Source organism: Staurois parvus, unplaced genomic scaffold (genome assembly GCF_062004578.1).
Source record: "Staurois parvus isolate SC_StPar_1 unplaced genomic scaffold, SC_StPar_1.0 ptg000426l, whole genome shotgun sequence".
Lineage (NCBI taxonomy): Eukaryota > Metazoa > Chordata > Amphibia > Anura > Ranidae > Staurois > Staurois parvus.
The window spans coordinates 2,754,278-2,779,554 of record NW_028318222.1 but is presented as its reverse complement, the minus strand read 5'-3'; the positions used below and the strand labels follow the sequence as shown (position 1 = coordinate 2,779,554).

Here is a 25,277-nt window from a genome sequence, read left to right as displayed (position 1 = left end):
GTACGAACTATGATTTTTTGGAGAAAAGTTGAGTGTTGCAGTGTGTGCGGATTTCTATTACCACAAGGCTAGGACCAGTCATACATGTTTAGATTTCTTTTGTTTAGCCCCATGGGTTGAATGAGAGAAATCACTCGATTCCTCTTTTCATGCTAAACATCACGGATGGAGGAATCTCCCCTGCTGGCTATTGTGTTCAGACAGCTGCAGCATCTGAATACCGGAAGAGTCACTGCATCTGATCAAATAAAATCACCGTTCAGTTGAAATTTTTCTACCAAACTCCTTTGATTTTTCAACTGAAGTTTTTGAAATGAATGGTGATGTAATTAGAGAGGCTATGTTCTGCTCGCAGCTAGTAAACATAGCTGGTAACTGCCGAAATTACAAAGACTGACAAAAGAACAGGGATTGTGAGAGATGGTTCATCACCCTTCCCCTGCTTTTTACAAGATGCTGGAAAGGAATTTACCATGTTAAAGCAGAACTTCAGTTCCCCTCTGTACCAGCTCTGCTCCCCCCTTCAACACTGCCATTGGGGCATGTGCGCAGATGCATCAAAACTAAACAACCCCCCACCGGTCCCCTCCCTCTTTCAATAAGTCTATGGGGAGGAGGGTCGCTCTTAATGATTTTAGCCATAGCAATTTATAGCAGATTCACATACAGGTTGGTCACCAGCTCTGAGGAAAGGGACTCGTCCCCGAAACGCGTCAGCTAGCGGACCACACTGACAGTCGGTACACCCTGCTCACTGCTGCGGCCATCTCGATTCTCATATTAAGCTTTACAAACATGCTATGTCTGGGAGAATGTTTTTGTTTCTTTGACTGTCAAATAAACCTTGGATAATGCACTAGGTGTTTGCGCCACCTGTTTGCTCTTTTTTGCAGATGCATCAAAAGCCTTTGGTCCTGGCACAGCCTTTTGGTGACTCTACACACACATGTGATTTTACACACATGTACAAAGACGGAGAAGGTTTAGGACTTTCCTAATTGTAGTCTTAGTGCTTGCACTAGAAACCCCAAGCATGCGCAGATGGTTGAGTAATCTAGTGCATGCGCAGCACTCAATCAAGACCCAAAGCCCTGCAGCATTTCGGCACATGCGCAGGAAGTGGGCAGAAAGAAAAATGTAATTCTCGTCTAGGCAAGAAGAGATCAGTTTAAAAAAAATTACCCAACTGTAAGAGAGGGAGGGCAACATGACATGACATTTAGGATAAAAGTCTGCTTTAAGGAACCCTGCAGAGGAAAAAATATGATGAAAGTACTCTATCCTGTCCCTTTAACTATGAATCCCTTTCAAATACTACTATGGGCACAATCTAAGACTAAGAGGAATATCTGTACCTGGGGGAGGGTTGCATCTGCTTCTTCACTCAGAGTTTTGAGACGAGTTAGAAATTGTTTGGAGTCATGAGGAGGTCCTGGTTTTATGGTTCTTCCAGGAAATCTTGATATAAAGTTTATCTTCACTTCCTTTTCCACCTAAATTTCAAGAAATAGTAAGTGAGAAACCATGAATCATTTTCCAGGATGCAACAAGCCAAATAATCTTTACTATGCGCTTCTACTAGACATGTGCAAAATGAAAAAAAATAGTTTTGATTCATTATTTGACTAATTTCATTTCGTTCGATCAGTTAAATTTGTTTATTTGTTTTTCAGAATTCATTTCTTTTATTCAAATTTGACCAAATTCGAAATTTCAAACGCATTTGAAAAATTATTTTAACGGATTCTAAAATAATTCTAATGGATGGGAAATAATTCCAACAAATTTGAAAACAATTCCAACGGATTCGATAATTTTACATTACAAACCATATGCATTTTTGATGGTATATGGGCTATATGAAGAGTTGCATAACTATATTGGAAATTTCTATTTCAGCAAAATTTCTATTTCAGCAAAACCGTGCCCTTGTTGATCACTACTCACGTCACCATAGCGCAGCTCACAATTTTTTGTGAAGTATTTTAGTCTTTTCTATTATTTTATATTCTATTCTAATGTATTCTGTTCAAATTCATTCTATTCAAATTTCGGAAAGCAGTTATATTTTATTCTATTGTTTTTCTATACTATTCTATTCTGTGATTCTCTATTTTTTTCTATTCTATTCTAATTGATTCTATTCCATGACTATTTTCTGTTCTATTTTGTTTTACTCTATAATGTTATATTCTATTCTTTGATTTTCTATTCTAATCTTTTCCTGAGTGTTCATGTTTTTCGCTGTGAATATAACAAGGCTTTAGAAATGTTCCTTGGAAATGCTGATCGATGCTGACTCAATGGCTTTACACACTTCCTGCCTTGAATGTGCTTCTTGGCTGCAATGAACTTTAGCGCAAACTGCTTAATATACAGCACAAAGGCAACTCTGCCAAAGGATATTTCATTCTGTTTAGACTCTTGTGATTCATTCCTCATGAATCTTCATTCACCACTTGCCAGACAGCAATGCCAGGTTGGTGACCCAATAATTTTCTGATGCAGTTAAGGAATATATCTTGGTCACTGCCCCACCCCTTTCTGCGGACTGTGCGTTGAAAGAACAGCACCACATGTATCCCAGGGATCTCCTTTCCTGTAAGCAGGATTATAGAACTATGTTGCCCATACAGGTTTCATTGGAATGATTTGGCAATCCAACTATTTCAATATACCCCATATGCCTGACTTGATTCCTATCTTGTGAGATTGACGTAATATAGCATATCGGCAGTATTTCCCTGTTGCTCCTCCCCAGTTTGTACCCTACGAAGATTTTACAAACGCTGCTTAGTAACCATTGTGGCCGAGTGGAATTTTCTGAGGTCTTAATATACTTTCTCTACATTTTTCACCTCAGTGAATATTTTTAAGTGGTTTTTGGGCTTTAAAATCAATGACATCAATTTTGCAGTCTCCATTTATGGAAGATCAAGAGACCCCGCCTTTTAAAGACTACCGAGCGGTGTAAGGGCTCGTTCACACTTGACTGTTTTACCAACTCTTGCCAAATGCCCCTATAGCATTTGGCAAGCATTGGTCCGGTGTTTTTTGACGCTCCGCAAACGCCGCATGCGCAGTTCAGCAGCGGTTGCTAGGTGTTTGCTGAGCGTTAAAAACGCCCCACAAATGCCTATAATGAAGTTTGAATGGTGTTACCGCTCCGCAAACGCCCCGTAACTGCACTGCAAATGCAGACCGAGCGTTTGCGGAGCGGCACCATAGACTAGAATAGGAAGCTTCAACGCCTCCTGACTCGACCAGAGGCGTCTGTTTTGCCGCACTGCGACGCAAACGCTCCCGTTAGAACAGCACTATGTGCTGCAATGTGCAGAATTGTCCGAGGCGTTTGGGAAGCGGTAAAAATGTTCCCAAACGCCTTTCTGCCGCCTACACACAACGGTAGTGTGAACATAGGCTAACATCCTTGTGAGATCCCCCTGCTGGTTTATCTGACACGTGGTTGCTCCATGCATTATCAACATCGAGTTTTGTAATCTGCATAGAATGCTCCACCCCCTCCTGGGGGTCTTGCATTCTTAGTGGAATAATCTGTATGTATTGTTATATGATGGTCTACATTCCAATAATACAGTGATTTTAAAGATATCTTTGTTGCAGTGCCTCTAAAGTCCGCAATTGGCCTTTTTTATTTTTCTTTGGTTCAATTTATTTCAATATTCAAAATCTCAAAGCATGTTTTGAACTCTTTCAATGACTCTTAAGTACTTGGAATATAGAAGGAAAACATTGAACAAGTTGGAAAGTTCACTGTCAATGGCATTGTACTGTGTGTGGTGTAATCATATCATTGCTCTTATCAGAGTGGATCCTATTAGAGAATGCCAAAAATCAACCATAAAAAGTTAAAATAAAATTTCGCTTGGACTTCTACAAGTAATTTAGATCACATAGAACAAAACAACAGGTACTTTATGGTCCATAATCATCTGTAGAGTCTGACAAAGTCTAATTAAATGAATATATGAGCACTGAGCAATGTAGGGCAGCTTGATTCTTCCTCCTGCCATCTGATGTGCAGGGGATCAAAGAAAGTTAATATAAAGACATACTCCATTATGTATATCACTTGTATTTAAAAATACATTTCAAAGATTTCAACATATTTAATGAAATCATGCCTTGACTAAAGTGCATCTAAAACTAGCGCTTATCCTTAAAGCTAATTTCCAGGCAGACATAAATACCATTTAATTGAGTTATGTAAACGTACATTTTAAATGTAACTAATGCAACTAACTTACTTTGATCTGTTTTTGTATCAGCCTACTGTAATAGAGTGTACAGCAGTATGCAGACTAAGAGGGGAAGAAGAATAATTCTGAGGCAATCTAGTTCTGCTTCTTCCACATGGGCAAAAACAATTGGGGGGGGAGAGAGAGAGAGAGAGAGAGAGAGAGAGAGATTACCCCAGTTTTCTGCTGCTCCTTCATTGCCCAATCACACACTAGGGGCAGAAATGAGATCTCCAGGAACTGACTGACAACTCATGGGGCCCCCGGGCAATAGGAAATCATGGGGCCCGTGTAATCGCCCACACTCAAACCACACCCAAAAAAGACTATGAAAGGTACCAGGGAAATCGCAGGGGGCCCCCTCAGGCAGTGCCCGAATGCCTAAATGGTCAGTCTGCCCCTGGAGACCACATTATACTGATTAATTGCAGTAGAAAGAAGAGAGGTCTCATACCTGACTGCCTGTCTGGGAGGGTTGTAAAGATGTCAGAACAGTCTGGTATATTACTATTTAAATCTCAAGTAAAACTCCCAAACATGTTGTTCATATGTGTATTTCATAGTTTGCTGGGACTTAATTCCCCTTTTTTCTTGATCATTCTGACCATGCCAAGCATAGAAGCAGGTCCCCCAGGATCAGCAACTTGCTGGAAGGACTGTGGCATGGTTGTCATGCACACACATATCTGGCGGGACTCTCCTCTAATCCCCTCCCCCCTCACTGGGCTGCTATTCAGGCTTGCAGTGTACCCAATGACCCATGGGTGATTCCCTTCCATTGTACAAGCTAATCAAAAGGATGATATAAATGATCCATTGCTTCTCATTTATTGAATGCAACTAAATCTCTCACCCAGGTCTAAAAGGAAGGAAAAAAAAAAGAGAAAGAAAACCTTCCCTTCTGTAAAAAATTTTTGAACAAATGATCAAATATGCCTCATGGAGGAAACTTACCCACAAATCCTGCAATTCAAACTCCAGTTTCAATAAATTATGGGTCTGTTAGTTGGCTTTTAAATACACTTTCTCTTACCTGGACATTATGGCTGCTGATGACTTATGATTTTGGTTCTCCTATAAAGTTTGTTCATGTGTTCAATACCTCTGCATTTATCATCCATATTAGAGATCACGCTTTCTACTACCCTCACTCTTCTCATCTTCTCCTACTTTTCTTTTTGTCCTCTTATACTTAAGTGATTGCATCTTTCAACCCCTTGCAGATGCTCATTGTAGTACTATGTACACACTATTTTCAATGGCATGGAATGTACAACATCTCTGTGCCCTCCTATTCTTGCATAACTTACTACAATATGCTAATTGTCTGTTCCATCTGCCCTGGAAAAGGTTATTTTTTAACAGTTATTAGAAAAAAAAAAAGAAAAAAAAAAAAAGAAGCAGGGTCCTTGCCGTTGTGGTCATTTTTAGACTTTAGAGTCAGAATTGACATTTTTTTTGGATCATAAAGTGTTAGCTACTTTTGTTTTTGTTCTATTTGATTCGATTACTTGTAGAATTTCAAATGAAATTTTTTTCATTTCAATTTACTTTTTACAGTGCTTCCCCTTTGGAAATACAGGACACTGTGCCAACACATCTCTATGTCCCTGTAGCCAGTTTTGGTGCCTGCCCCCCATCACAATCAGAATAGGTTAAGAATATACACAAACCCATTACACAACTTACTTCAGGCTCATTGGTGGGGCTTAGAGGAGCTGCCTTGGTCCGGTTTGACAGCTCCTTCTGGAGATACTGCCACTTACTCCAGGTGATATCCTCTGGCAGGTAAGATTTACCTCTTGCTCTGATCTGGCCTGAGATCACCTCCCCAGCAGCATTCCTAAAACAAATATGAACATTGGCATCATTTTAGAACCAATTTGACCGCTTTCGTCTTTTGTGTCAATTTCTAGTTGTTGTTTTTTTTCTACCATAAAGTCGGATGCAGGAACTGTTCTTATTGCCACCAGATTAGCCATTCAATTTTCACATTGCAACAAGGGAAAATGGAAATCTGAATGGTTTCTGGGAGGCACGGCAGCAAACATTCTAACATATTGGTTAACAAATCCCTAAGCCTATTAGAAGCTTTCCACCTGTGATTGGCACATTCAACGCGGAGGGAAACAGAATGCAGCTCATCAATTTACAGTAACATGTATGAAAAATATGAGTTTGATGCAAAACGGACTTTTCATAGTACCACCATATATACTCACAATCAATAAAATGTAAAAGCAATTTGTTTTATTACAAAAAATATACAGTTCTCGTGATCAAAATAACACATACTGCTCTCTCAAGACTGGACTACTAATGTCATGAGAAGGGTGCTTATAGGGCACCCCAAAACAGATGATATAAACTCAAATACAGTTATTCAGTTCTTTTCAACATGTTTCCCGGTCTTCACCACTCCCTCAGGAGTATTTTAGAAAGTAAATTATCTGAATAGACAATGAAAACAAAGATAATACACATATAACAATAACTGGGCAAACCAATCTCCTCCATCAGTAATGGAAGTTTTAACTGGTATTTTCATGTATTACTATTATTGTATGCGCATTATCTTTGTATTCATTGTCTTTTCAGATAATTTACTCTCTACCGAGGAAAGGTTGAATACTGCAAAACATGTTAAGAAGAACTGGCTCAATGTATTTGAGTTTACACCATCTGTTTTGGGGTACCCTGTAAACTCCCTTCCCATAACACTAGTAGTCCAGACTTGAGAGAGCAGTATATGTGATATTTTGAGCATGCGAATTGTACATTTTTATTAAAAAAAAATGTATTGCTTTTTATAGTCAGCCTATGGCAGTACCATGAAAGTCCATTTTGCCTCAAACTCAGATTTTTCACATATATAGTCTTTGGGATGTGGATACCCATTGTAGTTAAATATCTTGCTTTACAAATTTATAGTAAAAGGTGACTGTGCGAGGAGCCATTTACTAAAAAAAAAAAAAAAAAAAAAAAAAAATGAAAAAATAAAATCACCTGCAAAGAGACCCAATTTATGCTGCAAATTATAATGCACACAAGTCTCAGACATGAACAGATATGGGGAAGCCGCACAATTATATCAGGGTGTCTCTAACAGTAAAAACAGATATTTAGTCTTGCTGACATCAAAAATCTGACTGGCTGCTGTGGAAACATCTTCACTTCCATTTATCTCTTAAACTGTTTATACCTGCTTTGTAAACTTTCAACAATCTCTGGACTGGGTACCACCTTGTCTGTGGGGTATTTGTTTTCTGCAGTCTCTGCGCCTTTTACCTGGAGAGACAGAAATCAAAGCGGGTCAGCTTGGGAGTTCAATCTACTGTTACAGTACACAATATTAGTTCAATATCACTCTTTTACTGGTTCTGTGATGTGTCAAAATAACTGCTAAAAAGTATTTTATTTGTACTTAATCGGAGATTAAATATTCATCCTATTATTATAAAACAAGTACAGGCACAGTGATGCAATAATAAAGTCTGCACTTCTTGAATGGTCTCACTAACATATTCATTTAAAACTAAAGAGCTATTTAAATGAGAAAATAGATAATCATCTTTTAGCATGTTGAGCAGGAGGAGCCCAGAGAACATCTGTTCCCCGATCTGCTCTCCAATGAATGAACACGGAAGTAGCAATCATTTTGTCACTTCTGGGTTCAGAGTTGTCATTCCCCAACTGCTATAGCTGGGTAAGCAGCTAATCAAGCATTAGCTGTGTCTGATTAACTACAGTGGAGTGCACGGGAGACATTGGGGGTCTAATTGACCCCTGATGTTTCCATAAAGGGGACCTGTCACCTGCCCATGATAACATATGGGATACTTGTTAGCCCCTTGTGATCACAATCAATGTTAATGGAAAAAAGGTTTAAAAATAAAATTGTAATAAAATAAATTGTAAAAAATAAAAACGCACTCCTGTCTCTGCATACACACAAATGCAAATGTACATGTAAGGCTTGTATGTGTATGTATGTAAACAGCGAAGGCTCCAAATTACAAGCTGACCTCAGTGCACTGTTTAATTGGGCAACCATGTGGCAAATGAGGTTTAATGTTGATAAATGTAAGATTCTGCACTTGGGGGCTAAGAATATGCATGCATCATACATACTAGGGGGGTAACAACTGGGGGAATCAATGGTGGAGAAGGATCTGGGAGTTCTGGTAGATCACAAGCTTAATAGCACGCAATGCCAAGCTGCGGATTATAAAGCGAGCAAAATCCTCTCTTGTATTAAAAGAGGTATAGACTCCAGAGAGATCATTTTCCCCGGTACAAATCATTAGTAAGACCTCATCTGGAATATGCAGTTCAGTTTTGGGCACCAATTCACAAGAAGAACATTGGGGAACAGGAGAAAGTGCAGCGATGGGCAACCAAACTGATAAGAGGCATGGAGGAGATCAGCTATGAGGAAAGATTAGAGGAAATGAATTTATTCTCTCTTGAGAAGAGGAGATTAAGGGGGGATATGATCAACATGTATAAATACATCAGTGGTTCATATAGTGAACTCGGTGTAGAGTTATTCACCCTGAGGTCATCACAGAGGACAAGGGGGAACTCTTTACGTCTGAAGGAAAAGAAATGTAGTCTCCAAACACAGAAAGGTTTCTTCACAGTGAGAGCTGTGAAAATGTGGAATGGACTCTCTCAAGAGTTGGTTCTGGTCAGCTCAGTGGATTGCTTTAAAAATCCTGGATTCTTTCTTGAATACACAAATTATAAGTGGTTACTAAACATTTATAGGTAAAGTTGATCCAGGGAATATGAAATTGCCTCTCAGGGGATCAGGAAGGAATTGTTTCCCCTGCAAGAGCAAATTGGATCATGCTTTGCTGGGTTTTTTTTTTGCCTTCCTCTGGATCAGCTGGGGGTATAGGATTATAACTTTTTTTTGGTTGAACTGGATGGACTTTTTTTTAGCCAGACTAACTATGTAACTATGTGGAGGTATCACCACGAACACCAGAGTGAGAGTATAAATCGTAAGGCCATAATCAACGTTTAATTATAAATGGCAACCTGTAAAGACTTTTCCAAGTGTCACCTAGGAATAATTGTAGGTACTGTAAGTTTTCACCATTTCACAGGTGCATACAATTTTAACTTTTGGCATGGTTGCTATCAATTTATTTGGTGCAGTGCCATCTTTTTTTATTTTACCAAAAAACAAAAAATGGGTATTATACTGTATTGTATGCATGTGTATTAAAATGCATTTTAGTATATTTTCCAAAAAAATGTATGTTTGATAAACAGTTGTTATGCAACATAAAAATTGCAGTTGCTACCAGTTTTTTCTACAGGGTCTCTTCTTTCAGAAAATGTATAATTGTTTGGAGGTTTAAAGTAATCTTATTAGTTAAAAAAAAATGCAGATTTTAAGGTTAAAGGTTAAAAATTTGCCCTGGTAGAAGAGTGGTTAAACGTACATTATAACACTGATTTCACCAACAGAGGATTTTGATATCCTTAAGTCCATCCTTAAAAAACAGAACTTCAGCCACAAATAACACAATGAAAATAATTAGCCCATTAAAAGATCAAATAAAATAACCAGCTTTTGCTGCAAGGTTCACCTTCAATCCAGAGATTTCACCAACAGTGCTTTTTTATCCCTACCACTAAATGTCCTCAAGTCTGATGGCCAGCATCATTCAGCCCATTTGGTCTGAGCCCAGGTCATCCTGAATGCACCCTACCACTTGCAGCCTGTGACTGGACAGTGAAAGAAAAAGCAGCACAATGATGAGTTCATCTCTCTGTCCCCTCTACTATCAGAAGGTTTCTTGTAAGCCCATAAACAGAACACCTATTTGTACTGCTTCTTCTGCTCACATTCCAGCCCTGCTGTACAAGGACTGCAACAGATAACTCTAAAAGATGTCAGGTAGGGGAAAATGATTACTATCACTTTTGTAGAGGGGAAAACCACTTCCTGTTTGCCCTATAGCAGAAATACTGCTACAGGGCGGCACGGGTGCACAAAATCACATATACATATATATATATATATATATATATACACACATACACACACACATATATACACATATACATATACACACACACACACACGTGATTTTGTATTTCCGGGTAGGGGGCGCACGCAAGCTGCGTGTGCGCCCTTCCCGCACCGCCTTTTGCGACCGCGGCTGTCAATCACCAGGTTCCAGCCGGTAACTACTCGCCGGCGCCCGGTGATTTCCAAAGATCTCAGGCTGTCAGCTCGGGCACACTGCTCTGGATGGCTGTGCACAGCACAGCCATCCAGAGCAGTGTGATTACAGTGAAGTACACTGACACGGCCCCTAGTAAAACACTCCCTGCACACAGTTAACCCTTTGATCGCCCCTCATGTTAACCCCTTCCTGTACAGCTTTTTTTTTTTAAGCACTGATCACTGTACTATCGAAAAAAATATATATAGTAAACTTGATTACCCTCTAATCAGTATTAGTGTATAAACATAAAGTCCAAAGCCCAAAAGAAATAGTAAAACAAAAAAAAAACAAAAACAACAATAACCATCCAAAAGAAAAAACAAAAAGTCCAAAATAAAGTCCCAAATTATTATTTCAAAAAAATCTTTATCTGTGATATCTTAATTCTTCATATCTTCCGAAATCTTTGTGATATACTTCAAACCAAATCTTCATATACCTCAAAGAAAAGAACTCAACATGTGTGATATCTTCAAAGAAAGGGGTATATAAAACGTGCCACACGTGTTTCATGCACATAAAAAATTAACGTGCCACCACAACCGTGAAAGAGGAAATCCCTCAGCCTTAGGAGTCAATCCACTGCATACCACTAGAGGAAGTGCATAGTTACCCTCAGAATGGTATCAAGGGTCTGAGTACTTCTTTCCAACCTTTAAATATTCCTTCAGCCTTTCCAGCCACTTCCCACAGACCTCATAAACAGACCAGGGATCAGTATGTATCATAAAACTTATAGCACTTTATTGTAGCAACTTACATTCAAATAAGATGACATCAGCTTCCACATCACAAACGATATGTTCACAATCCTGCCTCTCCTCATAAGTGTATAGATTCCACACTCTCTCACTCCCAAGGGGGAACCGATTGCCTGTGGTAAGTCCCCAGTACCTCAAAGCCCCATGAGGATTCCAGGAAGCCACAGCCGCATGTACCAGGATCAAAAATGGTCGTCGCCGCACTTCCGGAAGAGCGTCACTACGTCACCACGTCACGTGCCCCGGACGCGTTTCGTCACATCCGGACTTTGTCAACAGGGATCCCTGTTGACAAAGTCCGGATGTGACGAAACGCGTCCGGGGCACGTGACGTGGTGACGTAGTGACGCTCTTCCGGAAGTGCGGCGACGGCCATTTTTGATCCTGGTACATGCGGCTGTGGCTCCCTGTTGACAAAGTCCGGATGTGACGAAACGCGTCCGGGGCACGTGACGTGGTGACGTAGTGACGCTCTTCCGGAAGTGCGGCGACGGCCATTTTTGATCCTGGTACATGCGGCTGTGGCTCCCTGTTGACAAAGTCCGGATGTGACGAAACGCGTCCGGGGCACGTGACGTGGTGACGTAGTGACGCTCTTCCGGAAGTGCGGCGACGGCCATTTTTGATCCTGGTACATGCGGCTGTGGCTTCCTGGAATCCTCATGGGGCTTTGAGGTACTGGGGACTTACCACAGGCAATCGGTTCCCCCTTGGGAGTGAGATAGTGTGGAATCTATACACTTATGAGGAGAGGCAGGATTGTGAACATATCGTTTGTGATGTGGAAGCTGATGTCATCTTATTTGAATGTAAGTTGCTACAATAAAGTGCTATAGGTTTTATGATACATATTGATCCCTGGTCTGTTTATGAGGTCTGTGGGAAGTGGCTGGAAAGGCTGAAGGAATATTTAAAGGTTGGAAAGAAGTACTCAGACCCTTGATACCATTCTGAGGGTAACTATGCACTTCCTCTAGTGCAGTGGTTCTCAACCTTTCTAGCGCCGCGACCCCTTAATACAGTTCCTCATGTTGTGGTGACCCCCATAAAATTATTTTCGTTGCTACTTCATAACTGTAATTTTGCAGTAGGAGGAATAGTGCCCCATCATTGGTGTCATTGGGAGGAATAGTGCCCCATCATTGGTATCAGTGGGAGGAATAGTGCCCCGTCATTGGTGTCAGTGGGAGGAATAGTGCCCCGTCATTGGTGTCAGTGGGAGGAATAGTGCCTCGTCATTGGTGTCAATGGGAGGAATAGTGCCCCGTCATTGGTGTCAGTGGGAGGAATAGTGCCCCATCATTGGTGTCAGTGGGAGGAATAGTGCCCCATCATTGGTATCAGTGGGAGGAATAGTGCCTCATCATTGGTATCAGTGGGAGGAATAGTGCCCCATCATTGGTGTCAGTGGGGGGGAATAGTGCCCCATCATTGGTATCAGTGGGAGGAATAGTGTCCCATCATTGGTATCAGTGGGAGGAATAGTGCCCCATCAGTGGTGTCAGTGGGAGGAATAGTGCCCCATCATTGGTATCAGTGGGAGGAATAGTGCCCCATCATTGCTGTCAGTGGGAGGAGGAATAGTGCCCCATCATTGGTATCAGTGGGAGGAATAGTGCCCCATCATCGGTGTCAGTGGGGGGAATAGTGCCCCATCATCGGTGTCAGTGGGAGGAATAGTGCCCCATCATCGGTGTCAGTGGGAGGAATAGTGCCCCATCATCGGTATCAGTGGGAGGAATAGTGCCCCATCATCGGTATCAGTGGGAGGAATAGTGCCCCATCATCGGTGTCAGTGGGAGGAATAGTGCCCCATCATCGGTGTCAGTGGGAGGAATAGTGCCTCATCATTGGTATCAGTGGGAGGAATAGTGCCTCATCATTGGTATCAGTGGGAGGAATAGTGCCCCATCATTGGTATCAGTGGGAGGAATAGTGCCCCATCATTGCTGTCAGTGGGAGGAGGAATAGTGCCCCATCATTGGTGTCAGTGGGGGGAGGAATAGTGCCCCATCATAGGTGTCAGTGGGGGGAATAGTGCCCCATCATTGGTGTCAGTGGGGGGAATAGTGCCCCATCATAGGTGTCAGTGGGGGGAGGAATAGTGCCCCATCATAGGTGTCAGTGGGGGGAGGAATAGTGCCCCATCCTTGGTGTCAGTGGGGGGAGGAATAGTGCCCCATCCTTGGTGTCAGTGGGGGGAATAGTGCCCCATCATTGGTGTCAGTGGGGGGAATAGTGCCCCATCATAGGTGTCAGTGGGGGGAGGAATAGTGCCCCATCATAGGTGTCAGTGGGGGGAGGAATAGTGCCCCATCCTTGGTGTCAGTGGGGGGAGGAATAGTGCCCCATCCTTGGTGTCAGTGGGGGGAGGAATAGTGCCCCATCCTTGGTGTCAGTGGGGGGAGGAATAGTGCCCCATCCTTGGTGTCAGTGGGGGGAGGAATAGTGCCCCATCCTTGGTGTCAGTGGGGGGAGGAATAGTGCTCCATCCTTGGTGTCAGTGGGGGGAGGAATAGTGCCCCATCCTTGGTGTCAGTGGGGGGAGGAATAGTGCCCCATCCTTGGTGTCAGTAGGGGGAGGAATTGTGCCCCATCGTTGGTGTCAGTGGGGGGAGGAATCGTGCCCCATCCTTGGTGTCAGTGGGGGAGGAATAGTGCCCCATCGTTGGTGTCATTTGGGGGAGGAATAGTGCCCCATCGTTGGTGTCAGTGGGAGGAATAGTGCCCCATCGTTGGTGTCAGTGGGAGGAATAGTGTCCCATCGTTGGGATCAGTGGGAGGAATAGTGCCCCATCATTGGTATTAGTGACACCAATGATGGGGCACTATTCCCACTGACACCAATGATACTTACCTTGCAGACCCCTGCTCCAGCCTGGGCTCGCTCGCTCCCTCCCTCTCCCATGGTACCGACACTTACCTGTCAGATGTCTTCCTTCTCCGGCCGCTCTCCTCCTCTTCACTCGCTCGATCTTCGCGGTGCCGCTCGGCTCCTCCTCTCCAAGCTCCACCTCCTTGCCGGTGATTGGCCGCCTGTGTGCCTCTCCTGAGCTACAGTGCCGGCGGCCAATCACAGGCGAGGATTGATCTCGAGGTGTGTCCTGATGACAGGGGCGGCATGTCATCCCGCCCACACCTGGAGACGGCGGTGGCGGCGGCGGCGGCGAGGAGCGGTGTCTCGGTTCCTAAGACCATCGGAAATATTTGTTTTCCGATGGTCTTAGGCGACCCCTGTGGAAGCGTCGTTCGACCCCCAAAGGGGTCGCGACCCCCAGGTTGAGAACCGCTGCTCTAGTGGTATGCAGTGGATTGACTCCTAAGGCTGAGGGATTTCCTCTTTCACGGTTGTGGTGGCACGTTAATTTTTTATGTGCATGAAACACGTGTGGCACGTTTTATATACCCCTTTCTTTGAAGATATCACACATGTTGAGTTCTTTTCTTTGAGGTATATGAAGATTTGGTTTGAAGTATATCACAAAGATTTCGGAAGATATGAAGAATTAAGATATCACAGATAAAGATTTTTTTGAAATAATAATTTGGGACTTTATTTTGGACTTTTTGTTTTTTCTTTTGGATGGTTGTTTTTTTTTTTTTTTTTTTTTTTTTTTACTATTTCTTTTGGGCTTTATGTTTATACACTAATACTGATTAGAGGGTAATCAAGTTTACTATATATATTTTTTTCGATGTTATTTGTACTTCAGGTGAAGGATTGTGTTAGTAACTTGGTGGGGATTTTATTTGTAAAAGGATAGTGCTATATGTTGAATACTGATCACTGTACTGGTGTCACTGGGGATGTCAGTGACACCAAGTCAGTTCCCCCCAGTGTCAGAATGTCCGTCGCAGATATGCTATAAATCACTGACCACCGCCATTACTAGTACAAATTTTTTAAAAATTCCAGTGTATACAGTCATGGCCGAAATTGTTGGCACCCTTGATATTTTTCCTGAAAATCAAGTATTTCACACAAAAAAGGTATTGCATTAACACATGTTTTGCTATACACATGTTTATTCCCTTTGTATGTATTGGAACAAATATAAAACAGAGGCAGAAAAGCAAATATGACATAATGTCACACAAAACCCCAAAAATGGGCTGGACAAAAGTATTGGCACCCTTAACTTAATATTTGGTTGCACACCCTTTGGAAAACATAACTGAAATCAGTCGCTTCCTATAACCATCAATAAGCTTCTGACACCTCTCACCCGGAATTTTGGACCACTCTTCCTTTGCAAACAGCTCCAGGTCTCTCTTATTGGAAGGACACCTTTTCCCAACAGCAATTTTAAGATCTCTCCACAGGTGTTCAATGGGATTTAGATCTGGGCTCATTGCTGGCCACTTCAGAACTCTCCAGCGCTTCTTTGCCATCCATTTCTGAGTGCTTTTTGACGTATGTTTGGGGTCATTGTCCTGCTGGAAGACCCAGGATCTTGGACGCAAACCCAGCTTTCTGACACTGGGCCCTACAGTGCGACCCAAAATCCTTTGGTAATCCTCAGATTTCATGATGCCTTGCACACAGTCAAGGCACCCAGTGCCAGAGGCAGCAAAACAACCCCAAAACATCATTGAACCTCCACCATATTTTACCGTAGGTACTGTGTTTTGTTCTTTGTAGGCCTCATTCCGTTTTCGGTAAACAGTAGAATGATGTGCTTTACCGAAAAGCTCTATCTTGGTCTCATCTGTCCACAAGACGTTTTCCCAGAAGGCTTTTGGCTTACTCAAGTACATTTTGGCAAACTGTAGTCTTGCTTTTTTATGTCTCTGTGTCAGCAGTGGGGTCCTCCTGGGTCTCCTGCCATAGCGTTTCATTTCATTTAAATGTCGACGGATAGTTCGCGCTGACACTGATGCTCCCTGAGCCTGCAGGACAGCTTGAATGTCTTTGGAACATGTTTGGGGCTGCTTATCCACCATCCGGACTATTCTGCGTTGCAATCTTTCATCAATTTTCCTCATCCGTCCACGACCAGGGAGATTAGCTACAGTGCCATGGGTTGCAAACTTCTTGATAATGTTGCGCACTGTGGACAAAGGCAAATCTAGTTCTCTGGAGATGGACTTGTAACCTTGAGATTGTTGATATTTTGCCACAATTTTGGTTCTCAGGTCCTCAGACAGTTCTCGTCTCCTCTTTCTGTTGTCCATGCTTAGTGTGGCACAGACAGACACACAATGCAAAGGTTAAGTGAACGTCTCTCCTTTTTATCTGCTTTCAGGTGTGATTTCTATATTGCCCACACCTGTTACTTGCCCCAGGTGAGTTTACAGGAGCATCACATGCTTGTAACATTCTTATTTATCCGCAGTTGTGAAAGGGTGCCAATACTTTTGTCCAGCCCATTTTTGGAGGTTTGTGTGACATTATGTCGAATTTGCTTTCTTTCCTCCCTTTTTTTGTTTTGTCCCAATACACACAAAGGGAATAAACATGTGTATAGCAAAACATGTGTTAATGCAATACGTTTCGTGAGAAATACATGATTTCCTGGAGAAATATCAAGGGTGCCAACAATTTCGGCCATGACTGTATATACACACACCACCATTTGTAAGCGCTATAACTTTCACTTAAACCAATTAATTTACACGTATTGGGATTTTTTTTTTTTTTTTTTTAGCAAAGACATGTAGCAGAATATATTTTGGTGCAAATTTAGGATGAACTGTGACTTTTAAAATTTTTTTTACTGGACATATTTAATAGAAAAAAGTCAAAAAATATTTTTTCTCAAAATTGTCAGTCTTTTCAAGTAAAGCGCAAAAAATAAAAACCACAAACTATCAAATACCACTGAAAGAAAGCTCAATTTGTGGGGGAAAAAAAAGGACGTAAAGGTTATTTAGGTGCAGTGTTGCATGACTGTGCAATTGTCTGTTAAAATAATGCAGCGCCGTAAGGCAAAAAATGGCCTGGTCAGGAAGGGGGGGGGGGGGTGTAAATCTTCAGGAGAGCAAGTGGATAAGATGACTTTATTTGGAGGGATCAGAAAGGTTAGAAAGAAGACTAGTATACAACAGAAACATGTAGTAGTGATGTCCTAAAATAGACACAGAAGGCTAAACAATGTTTTAGAGAGGTGACTCTCAAAATAGCCATTGTTGGCAAATACAGTTCTCAAATATTTTCCATCTGATGAAAAAAGATCTCAAAAAGCACATATCTTCTGTAGAACATACTGTATAACACTACCCACAACCGTAGTAACGTAGTCACAAATGTCACGATACCTGTTCGACATGGGGTTTGATCTGCAACACTGCCTGTAAGTTCTCCAGACTGACTTTCAAAGTCTTCAGCTTTCTGGACAAGGACTCTGCCTCCTCTAACAATGAACCGGGCCCTTGCTTATTTATGCCGCCATCTTCCAGCAAACTGTTTATTTTCTTTTCTGTTTCTTGTAAAGTTTTCTGGGAAAGAAAAGAAAATGCGTAAACAATATCCCCACCGATGCCGAGATCTTCATAGCTGTGTGACCCTTAAAAGCTGGCTAAAATATCAATCATGGTAACTTTATTGCAGTATTATTTTCCATATTTCTACACTCAATCTCCTTTATCAGTATCGGTTCCAGAGGAGCTTATAATCTAATGTCTGTACCACAGTCGTACAGTTATAAGCACTATTACCAATTTGGATAAAAAAGGAATAACCCAGCCAGTATGTTTGTCAGTGTCACGTGACACAACGCGTAGGGTACGCCGATGATGTCAAGCCGCAAACCGGAAGTGCACGTCGCCATTTTGGATAAGGGATTCCTGTACTTTATTCAACAGTTACACTGTATGGTGAGTTTTTAACCTGCAGTGTCCCAGGTGGACACTTAACTGTGAGTGTATTGGATTTTTATTTTAATAAAGTTGTTTTTTATTTGGCAGTACTTCACTATGTGGAGCATTTGTTTCATACGATTGTGGAGTGTTCTGGAGGATTTTAAAGTGCTGATGGTGGTGAAGATCTTTGTACCAGTATACCCTCCCGGGTTAAAGGGAAAAGCATAGTTTGACCTGGTATTACAGGTCAAACTTTGAGGTGAGCACAATAGTTTGTTGGAGGTGGATGAACACTGAGCGGAGAGACAGGAGAACTGTACATATGTATACAGTAGCGTGATCACACGGATCCACCTGGAGTACAGCAGATTTAAAGGGACAGTTCACCATTATTTTGCGACTATTTATGAGACACTTGTTGATGGTATATTTGGAACACGATGCACAGGAGATATACCGCACAAGCACACATGAAGATATTAGAGTTTTAAAGGGACAGTTCACTATTTAGAACGGTAGCACATATTATTGTCACAAGCACAATTTTTGTTATCACTATTCATATATGCACGTTGTATATGATTAGCACCATATTTGAGTTTATAGGACTGCGCTGCATTTTTTATTGATTTATGGTTTGCATGTGGGAACACATTACATGCTAGCTGCACAGGTAGGAGGTCCATTGTGCTGAGGGTTTTCCACACAAATTCTAAGATAATGGATGTGAAAATGTTTTTTTGTAACATTCAGACATGGTCCTATGTATGTTTTTTTATCTATTGGTAATAAAAAGATTTTTTTTTTTTGTAACAGCACAGAACTAGTATAAAACACATTTTTTGTGCATGTGCCCCTAAAAGAACCCCTGCCACATTTTTTCTTTGTATAGTCTATGTATTGTAGGATTGGGGCAAATTAGCAAAGAGCTCTCCCATCTTTTTGTAAATTCCATTTGCCTGAATAGCTCCTCAGCCTGTCCTTCCCCTCCTATTTTAAACTGTTAAACCCAAGAATAAATTATATGTTTATGAATTGATCATACATCATAAAAATACATAATTAGTATTTAAAAATAAACTGCAGGCAAATAGCCAAATACGCATATGAAATACTTCATATTCTTCATCAATATGAGAGCTGTTTTAGGTGACATAGGATTTGTATTTCTATCTATCCAGTCCTGAGATTTACACAGCTCTGCGGCACAGCACAACCCTGTCAGGCAGGAAGGGCCTGATGTTTCTCTGCTGCAGTTTCACTTTCACTTACATGTCTCCTGTTCACCCGAGACTAGAAAAAAGCTGCACACTTATGAATTATCTCTGTCTCTCTGCTTTCTACTCCTATCAGCATGCTCTTTACATTCCCCCCTCCTCTCTAAGCTGTTCTGTACAAAAAGTACAGCAGACTCTAAGAGGCTGATACCAAGTCAAGTTAAAAGGTACTTACAATGCTCGCACGGATTAAAAAAATACACTGTTTTAAGCACTAATAAATAGAGAGCAGCATTAATTTGTGGGGAGGGGGGGAGGAGGGAGGAGGGAGTAGGGAGGGGAGGAGGGAGGAGGGAGTAGGGAGGGGGGGAGGGAGAGGGAGGGGGTGAGGGAGGAGGGAGAGGGAGGGGGTGAGGGAGGAGGGAGGAGGGAGGAGGGAGGGGGGAGGGGGGAGGGGGGAGGGGGGAGGGAGGGGGGAGGAGGGAGGGGGGAGGGGGGAGGAGGGAGGGGGGAGGGGGGAGGAGGGAGGGGGGAGGGGGGAGGGGGGAGGAGGGAGGGGGGAGGAGGGAGGGGGGAGGAGGGAGGGGGGAGGAGGGAGGGGGAGGAGGGATGTAAAGAAATAGAAAGAAGAAGAAAAATGAGAAAGAAGAGAAATTCCAGTCCGCTATTATATTTGACATTAAAAAGTACTGCGGTAGCAACAATATATCTATTTGTATCCGAAAAACCATCTGTATCCGAAATGGATACAAATAGATACAATGTTGCGACCACAATACTTTTTAATGTCAAATATAATAGCGGCGCTCTCTGCAGGGACAGACGTAATTAAATTCTGGCCATAGACGAGAAGAAAATCGGCCGATTTTTTTTTTTTACTGTTGATGGTAACGTCGGCCTATTGAACGACCGATTTTTGGTTTATTTGTTAAAAAACCAGCCGGTTTTCTCCCCGTCTATGGCCTGCATTTGTCTCATAACCTGACCACAATCAGGAACAGATTGTTAAATTAACCATCTCAGTACCATAATGTTTTACCCCCTTCATTAGCAGGCCATTTTTCAGTGCTGTGTTACTTTGACTAACTATTCCCTCATGCAACACTGAAGTGAATTGCATATTGTTCTATTTGAGACAGAGCTTTCTTGGTGGTGGTACTTACCTGCGATGTCCAATAAAAGCTGTGTGAATGCAGTTCCCGGTAGACCTCCTGGTTATGCCCTCGTGGAACAATAGGGGAGAGGACTGGCTGTAAATGTACAGTGGCCACTCTGCAGGAGGTTATAGCAGAGCTCCACCTAAATGGGGAAGTGCCACTTTAAATACTGGTCCTCCGCTCCCTGTGAGGAATTGGCACCTTTGGGGAGTGGGTACCCAATTATGACAGGTACCCGCTCCCACTTCCGCTGCAACCACCTAGGCGATCGGAAGCAGAAGTTGTCCTCTCTCCCTTCACAAGGCGCAGATCTACTCACGCAAGCGAAGTGGGCACCTGGCTGTGAAGCCGCAAGCTGTCATAGATAGGTGCCCATACTTAGGATGCCAGGCGCCAGGGGAGTGAGAATGGTCGAGGAAACTGGCTGCGGTGGGCACACCACTGGATTTTTTGTTTTGTTTTTTTTTAGCTTTGACTGGAACTCAGCTTTAAATAAAATTCTGGCAAACCTCAAATCTTCCACCAAAGACCCTACCCCACCTGTGCAACTGGGTCATTAAAGCATCAGATTAAACACTTTCAGAACCATCAATATAAGACTAAGCCCACTGGGCATACACATGGGAGTTTTACGAAGACTGGAGAGTTGAAAATCTGGTGCAGCTCTGCAGAGAAACCAAACCAGCCTCCAGGTTTTTTTTTGTCAAAGTTTAAAGGCCTCTTTCACACGGGAGTTCCATGTGTCCGTTTCTTTATCTGTCCGTTTACGGATGAAAACCGGACACCCATGTATTTCTATGGACTAGCAGATGTAAATGGATGATCTGATTACATCCGTTAATGTCCGTATCCGTTAACATCCGTTTTTTTGAATGGAAGAAAACCCTATTTTTCATCCGTAAAAAAAACCTGCAACGGACAAAAACGGACATAAACAGATGAAAAAGGTCAAATACGTATGTAAACGGATGGAGACACGGATGTAAAAACAGATGTAAACTGATGAAAAAAGGAATGTAAACTGGTGAAAAAAAGGGATGTAAACTGGTGAAAAAAAAGGATGTAAACTGGTGAAAAAAAGGGATGTAAACTGGTGAAAAAAAGGGATGTAAACTGGTGAAAAAAAGGGATGTAAACTGGTGAAAAAAAGGGATGTAAACTGGTGAAAAAAAGGGATGTAAACTGGTGAAAAAAAGGGATGTAAACTGGTGAAAAAAAGGGATGTAAACTGGTGAAAAAAAAGGATGTCGTGACTGAATGGATGACAAAAGCGGAATGCCATGTGAAAGGGTCCTAACTGAACGAGCTAAAGTCAGAAGCTGATTGGCCATCAAGCACAGCTGCACCATATTTTGCACTCCAGTCGTTTTAGTAAATCATCCCCTTGGCATCTGTGATTTATGATAGCTCCTGAAAAGAATAAGCAATGGGGGGAGAGAGACTGATGCCAAGGGTGACTAGTTGCCTTTTATGTGTCACCTATAACCAGCCCTTTCATTTATTACACTTGGAATTGTGAATCCCAACCATGGTATTGACTGCATGGAGTCTGCACATCCTCCCTGTGAGTGTGTGGGTTTCCTTCAGGTACTCCGGTTTCCTTCCACATATCAAAGACACGCTGGTAGGTTAACTGGCTCCTTTCCAAATTGGCCCTAGTATGTATATGTATGAATGTGAGTTAGTAACCTTAGATTGTAAGCTCCTTGAGGGCAGGGACTGATGTGAATACAATATATATGTAAAGGACTACACAAACTGACAGCGCTATATAAATACCTGAAATAAAATAAATATTTGTATACTCTGCATCTAGTAAGACAAGTGCACTGATCATGGAGTGGAAGGGGTCATCCGGGGACCGGTGACTGCTCTTACCTGAAAGTCTATAAGCTTCTGTTCTAAGCTGTGTCTCATATCTGGCTCTTGTTTCCTCTCTGCTAATGACAGGTTTACTCTTTGAAGCCAGAGCTCCACCTCTGTTATCTTCCCCTGACAATCACGCAGGATCATCTCCGGCATCTCGCTGCCCGACGCAGTGGCGGCATTTTCCAGCTGCTCCTGAAAGAAAGCACAAAGCAGGTGAATAAGAGAGAGCACAAACAAGCACCAACTCAGGTGAATGTGACATTGGGAGAATACGGCGGAGCAGAACCAGCAAATTATTCCCAGGTGTAGATCGGAAGAAAATAAAACAGCTCAGGTGATCTAATTTGTTCAAGCCCAACGTCAACAGGTTCCTGGCAGCTAAATCACTTGTTCAAGCCCATTGTCCTTAGTATACAAATAGCAAACTCAGCATGGCTGATTAAAGTGAATGTATACTTTTCTCAGGGATTCTTTAGATATCCAGTACAAATACAGATGATTAGCTGAATGCCAAGACTCTTATCAATGTGCTTTACGGATTTAAGAAACTTTTTTTCCTGGGTATAGGTTGTAATATATATATTTAGCAGCCACGCTTACTCATTACATTCTCAGACTCTGCAACCTACTTAGGAGTGCTACATTGTGGTTGTACGTGGCTGTTCCCTTTCACAATGCAAGCCAAATGAGACGGCTGACTCATTGAAAATAAAAGTGCCCACTGCAGATGTATTACTAAAGGAAAGTAGGCTGTTCACTTTAACAAGGGAAATTGCAGTTTTCAAGGGAATTTTCCCCAGAGGGTTAGTGAATGTGGTGAAATGTCATTTTGCAAAAAAGTACCCAATCGTGCAAAGAAATTAAAAAAAACAAAAACAAAAAAAAAAAACACAAAAAAACAAAACATTTTTGATTGGATGCCCGAAGTCATCAGAGCTTCAACTCAATCATTATAGGCTAAGCTCACCTTTGGAACATGTAGTTCGTTCAGTTAGGAGATTTAGCAAATTTCCCCTTACTTCCTGTCTCTGGTAAAATGGTTACCAGGACAGCAACTGTGGGGAAGTCTCTGTAGAAGCCCAAAATAGTGTTACTACTTCTCCACTCCATGCAAATATAAATTCCATAACCACATTACACTGTATATCTAAAGTCTTTTTTGAATAGAAGGGAAGACTAGAAACGCTGTTGGCAATTTATTTTTTATCTTCGCCCCTTGTTTACTGCCAGGTGGTGCATCCCATTGTTCTACTGTGTGTCTTGCTTGGGAGCAAACTATTATGGGATGTATGTGTTTGTGTATTGGCTTGGTGGGGGGTGTCTGCTGATGTGTCTCTGGTTGCTAGATGTTACATGTTCCACCCGATCTTCTCCTTGAACCCGCTGTCACAATTTAAAAACAGCGTGGCCAGCGGAGCTTAGCCCATATGGCCACATCATTCATTTACAGAGTTCTGTGAATGAATTACAAGTATTGTCAGCAACCGTGGCTGGTGACTTGTAGTTCTGACTGCTAGGGTGCTGGTGAGAACTCTTGTAGTTCATCGATTCTTCCTGCAATTCAGTTATCCCAGGAGGTATGGGCAGACAGTGTACATGGAGTCTGCAGGAGCCTGTCATTGCACCTGAGATCTGACTTTAAAGCAAAGAACTGCTTTGTCCATGCATGACAAGGAACCTGGTTTACTGTAATACCCCTTCCCCAGGTGCACTTAGTCAACTTTCCTTCACTATTTTGGATAGAGTGGGGAAGGATTATAACACCCAGCAGGATTTTACAGCTATAACTTTATAAAGATTTCCCCTTACTGTCACAGTGACAATGGTTTCACCATACAGGAAGTAAGAGAAAATCTCCGACAGAAATATTTTTTTTTGTTCAGTTAGGAGATTTAGCAAATTTCACCTTACTTCCTGTCTCTGGTAAAATGGTTACCAGGACAGCAACTGTGGGGAAGTCTCTAGAAGCCCAATAGAGTGTTACTACTTCTCCACTCCATGCAAAAATAAATTCTATAACCACATTACACTGTATATCTAAAGTCTTTTTTGAATAGAAGGGAAGACTAGAAACCCTGTTGGCGTTTTATTTTTTATCTTTGCCCCTTGTTTACTGCCATGTGGTGCATCCCATTGTTCTATTGTGTGTCTTGCTTGGGAGCAAACTATTATGGGATGTATGCGTTTGTGTATTGACTTGGTGGGGGGTGTCTGCTGATGTGTCTCTGGTTGCTAGATTTGGTTTGCACCGCCCTGTGTTCATATGCAGGGAGGTGGGTTGTTCCCTTGAATGTTTATATCTTGTGTCTGTGTTAAAATAAAGTAGTCTATTTCCTGATTTTACTTCGAGTGGTGTCCATGGATCTGTGTTCGGACAGGAAAATGGGAGTTTAATGGAAATACCCTAGTGCAGTCGGGGTCCGGTTCCGTTACAGCCCCTATTGCAAATTTTTCTGTTTGGGATAGCAGCCATCACCGGGACACTAAGGCTGGCCATACATTATGTAATTTTATTTCCTATAACCATGAGCTGAAGGAAAGAAAATTCCTTGATTCCTCCATCAACACAGTCAATGTTGATGGGATAAAGCTCTCCTGCTGTGCTACTATATTCTGACAGCGGAAGGTTTCTCAACCATCAGAATACAATGACTACTGCTGCTAGCTGTAGCCGTCAGCAGTGATCATATGAAAAAAAACCTGATGGGGTGGTTAGAACGACTTCAGTACAACCAGCCAGCCCATAGAAGGATCAAAATTCAACTAGCTCCTGCTGAACCGGACGAATTTCAATCTGTCTATGGCTGACTTAAATGATGGGTTCAAATCCTCCCCCGCGCTATCCAAATCCAAGCTTCAATCTGCCTTAAACTGTACATAAAAAAAGTTTAAAAACTCCAAAAACAATTTCAAATTTCCTTTAAAATGTACCTGATAACTCAGCACAGTGTCTTCTGTTGTCTGT

General features: G+C 42.1%; 1 protein-coding gene across 1 annotated transcript in view; it reads right to left on the bottom strand.

The window, feature by feature from the left end:
• SYNE2 (spectrin repeat containing nuclear envelope protein 2) overlaps nt 1-25,277 on the bottom strand; it is a 503,718-nt gene that overhangs the window by 161,634 nt on the left and 316,807 nt on the right. Inside the window, 5 exon segments of the mRNA XM_089687495.1 lie at nt 1,356-1,493; nt 5,949-6,102; nt 7,462-7,547; nt 17,527-17,706; nt 22,322-22,504. Of these exon segments, the coding sequence (XP_089543621.1) occupies nt 1,356-1,493; nt 5,949-6,102; nt 7,462-7,547; nt 17,527-17,706; nt 22,322-22,504 (741 nt within the window).